General features: G+C 31.6%; 2 protein-coding genes across 2 annotated transcripts in view; one reads left to right on the forward strand and one right to left on the reverse strand.

The window, feature by feature from the left end:
* Positions 1–567, forward strand: part of LOAG_18350 (hypothetical protein) — a gene marked incomplete at both ends in the record, with an annotated part of 7,831 nt that extends 7,264 nt beyond the window's left edge. The window contains 2 exons of the mRNA XM_020451011.1: positions 183–273; positions 419–567. Of these exons, the coding sequence (XP_020305246.1) occupies positions 183–273; positions 419–567 (240 nt within the window). The remainder of the gene's footprint in view (positions 1–182; positions 274–418) is intronic.
* A 1,254-nt stretch (positions 568–1,821) lies between these two features.
* LOAG_13223 (hypothetical protein) lies at positions 1,822–3,415 on the reverse strand. The gene is made up of 5 exons (XM_003148732.2): positions 3,248–3,415; positions 2,847–2,925; positions 2,597–2,766; positions 2,320–2,473; positions 1,822–2,038 (listed from the first exon to the last, which is right to left on the reverse strand). The coding sequence occupies exons 1-5, from the start codon at positions 3,400–3,402 to the stop codon at positions 1,850–1,852; spliced, it is 747 nt and encodes a 248-aa protein (XP_003148780.1). The 5' UTR covers positions 3,403–3,415; the 3' UTR covers positions 1,822–1,849.
* Positions 3,416–4,091: the final 676 nt, after the last annotated feature.

Here is a 4,091-nt window from a genome sequence, read left to right on the forward strand (position 1 = left end):
CTCTTTTGAGGCATGAATTTCATTTTTGATAAGCATTGGCTCATTTATAGCTTGAAGAGATAGGCTCTTTTGAGGCATGAATTTCATTTTTGATAAGCATTGGCTCATATTTATAGGATGAAGGGATAGGCTCTTTTGAGGCATGAATTTCATTTTTGATAAGCATTGGCTCATATTTATAGGATGAAGGGATAGGCTCTTTTGAGCGAATGCGTAATGCTTTATATAATGTTGGTGTTCCAATAATACAATCTGCTAGCAGTACAATTATTGGTATGTATCAAAATTTTCAAGTAAATGTATTAAAAAGTTTAAATGTAAGAAATGTTTGCAAAGTAATGATAAAAGATGTATATTTACTGATAATCTCATAACATGTACATTAACTGATAATTAATTGATAATACTCTGATTATAGGTGTTTCATTCTTGGCATTCATTGATAGCTGTGTATTTCGTTCATTTTTAAAAATGATTATCTTAGTGATAATAATTGGTGCATTACATGGTTTATTAATACTTCCTATCTTACTTACGCTATTCAATTGTCATAATGAAATCACGTAAGTTATATTCTATACTTTTTAAATTTGTTCGAAATTTCTTTTTTCTCTTCTATTTTGGGTAATTTATTTTTCTTCCTATAGATATGGAATGAATCTAAAAGAGATTATCATGATTATATCAATGTCTCTCCATTTGTAACATATAGAATTGCTAAAAACCCAAAGAGATCCATCAAAATAGCGGGATCAATCTGAGCACTAAAGAGATAGAAAAGGTAGATAAACAGATAATCTGGATATCTGAACCATAATTATCTCAAGAATACTGAATACCTGAAATACTATATGTCATAAAAAGAGGAAATTGAAAATTTAATTTAAATGTTTTACAGTTATGCTATATCACCGGTTAAGGATAAATTAAAAGTAAGGCAAACAACAGAATCAACATCAATCTCACCTATTTCCGTATGGTATGAATCGCCTGTCACAAATATCTCCTGTCACAAATCTTCGGAATACATCAAGGCCTACCGAAATCACATGCCAGTATGTTTCGTATCGTTTGTAATACAAGGAGCTGTAAACTTATTTTATTCTAAATCTTGAGAGCAATTTCGAATCCAAAAAGAAAAGACAGTAATCTAGAAATATCTCTTAGCTCATTCTTCATCAGAATTCCTCCAAATTTTATGATAAAAAATAATGTAGCATTTCCAGTTTGTAATGATACCACATCTAAATGTTACCGAGTTGCAAAGATATTGAGATGATCAATATTACCATCCTAATATAACGGAAAATAATCGGAGAGAAAAATGAGAAGCAAACTGCAAGATTCATACTTTTACGGATCCTAAATACGGTTGCATTTTTCGTTCATTGTAATTTCAGTTTTTGAAATAAAATGAAATAGATATCCAAATGTAACAGGATTATGATCAACTTCAACTTCCTTCACTTTCGAAAATCCTCCTTAGATTACTTTTCAAAGAATATATTATATCTATCATAATCGATACAAAAAGAATTCTAATTTCTGAACAGTACACCATAAAGTATCGAATTATAAAATATGTTTATAAAAAACTAAAGGGCTCTTCATAAAAAAAAAAAAAAGAATAATAGGCAAGAGCAAAAATTCTGATGCGAGATCTATGTGATTTAAAAGTCAACGAAAGGACTACAAGTAAGGAACACTTAATGAATGAATATTGTCCCTCTTCTCTTATGTCTTATAACAGCAACTTTGCTTGCTGCAATTTCTTGGACGATCACCAACAAAATATTTGATAATTTTCAATATTTTTTTTATTGCGCTTCAAGAATAAAATTTGTACATTTCATAAAGATTTTTTAGTGAAAACCCTCATGATAATTACCATAGCTATAAATGACATAACTATAGCACAAACACCTAGAACATACAAACAGTCACACCATGAACGATATGCACGTTCTTCAAGTCGTTTGCTTTCTCTTAACAAACTCCCTTTATGATTATTTGTCGCCTGATGCAATCGAGATAATGTCTAAAATACGAAATATTTAACATCTTTAATATCAAATTTGAAGTTTTCCTCATTTACACAAATTCCATCTTTTCATACACTTTGCAATACATCAAATATCCCTCTAGTTCTTATAAGAAATAAAAAGGAACTCACATCCTGGAATAAGCACCAAGGACTACACAAAATCCTTACATTATTCTGAAACTATTCATTTTTCATCAGAAACATTACACTATGCTCATCGTTCCCAATGCCATTCTGTTAAATACATCTGAAAAATAGAACCTCAAAAAACAAACCGCGTTATCCTCTTTGATGACTGCACTAGCTGTTGAATATGTTTGTTTCATTAAACGTACCATACCAAATAATTCGCCCATCAAATTTTCTTGCTTCTCAGCTTCACGCTTAGCAATTTGTTCCGTGTCCAAATCAAGATCAAGCGATGATGACCTTAACAATTAAAATTTGCAAAAGCAATAAAGTGTGTTATTAACGAAAAAACAAAAATGAGAGGAATGAGATTCTATTTTCTCAACACAAATAAAGACAGCAAAATGTATGGTATATTTAAACCTTTCCGGTCCTCCAAGTAACTGCATGCGCAACTCTGCCTGATGTGCGGCTTTCTTTTTAGCTTCCATAAAAGCATTGCTTTCACTCGGACCTTTGCTTTCATTCGGACCTTCGGCAGCAATTCCAAAATTTGCTGTCAAATCTTGTTCATCATTAATTATGGCAGGCCTCTGAAACTTGTTTAAATTTTTTTACAAGTTGCAAATGCTTTAAAGAATTGTGATAGAATACCAAATAAAAAAGACCCTACTTTTTGTTCTCTTTCAATTTGCAGGCGTAGTGTTTGCAAATCTCGTCCATAATATTTTAAAACATCATCATCAATATTCCTAAAAATTGGTCATTTCCTAAAATCTTCAAATAATATTAATCGTCGGAAATTAACAAAAACCGATTAATTTTATCTTTCCAACTTTATATTTTCCTTAACTTTCAAAGCTTTAACGTTCTCTTAAAAGTAGCTAGGTATATTTCATAACTTATATTTCTAGTGTGTAAAATGAAGATGACATCTTCTTAAACTACATTTTTTCTTAAACGACAACACACACAAATGATAAATAACAGATAACGAATTTAAAACAAACTGTACGTAATGATCCAATAATCACAAAATTTGTATTTCAAATATAAGGAAATTAAAATGCTTACCTGTTCCCTTGCAATCGATCGTATAATTCTTCCATCTCTTTCAAAGCTGCATGAAGTTTGGGCATATTGGGAGAGATATCATCCGTAAGAAGCCTCTCACTGAGATCCAACAACTGCTGGAAGTTGACTTCATCCGCCGTAATAGTTCCCATCATCGCTACTAAAATTATGCTGCTCCAGGAAATTTTCTAACTAAACAGAGATACTGGTTCTGAAGATTACGTCATCCTATATCTAAACCGCCATAACACTGAAACGAATGGTTGGGTTGCAGACAGATATGGTGCAACACTTCCCTGAAAGCCCTCTTCAGAAGATATAAATCAAGAACAGTACTACTTAATAATCCTTTCGTGAGCACGCACTTCAGCCGGAAGGGTTTACAGGAAACAACGAAGAAACATTTCCCCAAGCAAATTATAAACAAATAACTACTTACAGCACTATTAAATTTCAGGGGAAATACGAACCCATTCTCGTTCAAGTGATAACTTCGCAAGTGCAATAAAGGGGAATTTTTTTTTTTTTTTTTAAAAAAACAAGGGTGCATACGAAATTACAGTTTTATTGTAAAAAAGTGATCACAATATCATTGCAAACAATAACATTAAGCATAAAGTTATAAGAGCGGAAAGGCAAATCTTTTATACTGAAAGATCCGAAGATATTGAGGATTCACGTCTCTTATTCACTTCCAAAAAATTATCTGTGGCAACCATTATGCAACAACATCAAAAACAGTGCAACAATTATTCTTATTCATTTGGCAAGCATTGCAGTCGAGATATGTGCCAAACGAATAATAACAATAATCCTATTCGCCTTTTCCAATATCCCATATTTT

The sequence above is a fragment of the Loa loa genome, assembly GCF_000183805.2.
Source record: "Loa loa unplaced genomic scaffold supercont3.270, whole genome shotgun sequence".
Taxonomy (NCBI): domain Eukaryota; kingdom Metazoa; phylum Nematoda; class Chromadorea; order Rhabditida; family Onchocercidae; genus Loa; species Loa loa.

Bases quoted from the DNA above. Each gene is read 5' to 3' on its own strand.
- LOAG_13223 (XM_003148732.2), bottom strand. From the start codon at position 3,402: ATGATGGGAACTATTACGGCGGATGAAGTCAACTTCCAGCAGTTGTTG. The intron at 2,474-2,596 runs GTTTAAATATAC...TTAATTGTTAAG, and splicing joins TTACTTGGAGGACCGGAAAG to GTCATCATCGCTTGATCTTG. The intron at 2,039-2,319 runs GTTTGTTTTTTG...TTCGTATTTTAG, and splicing joins TCATCAAAGAGGATAACGCG to ACATTATCTCGATTGCATCA.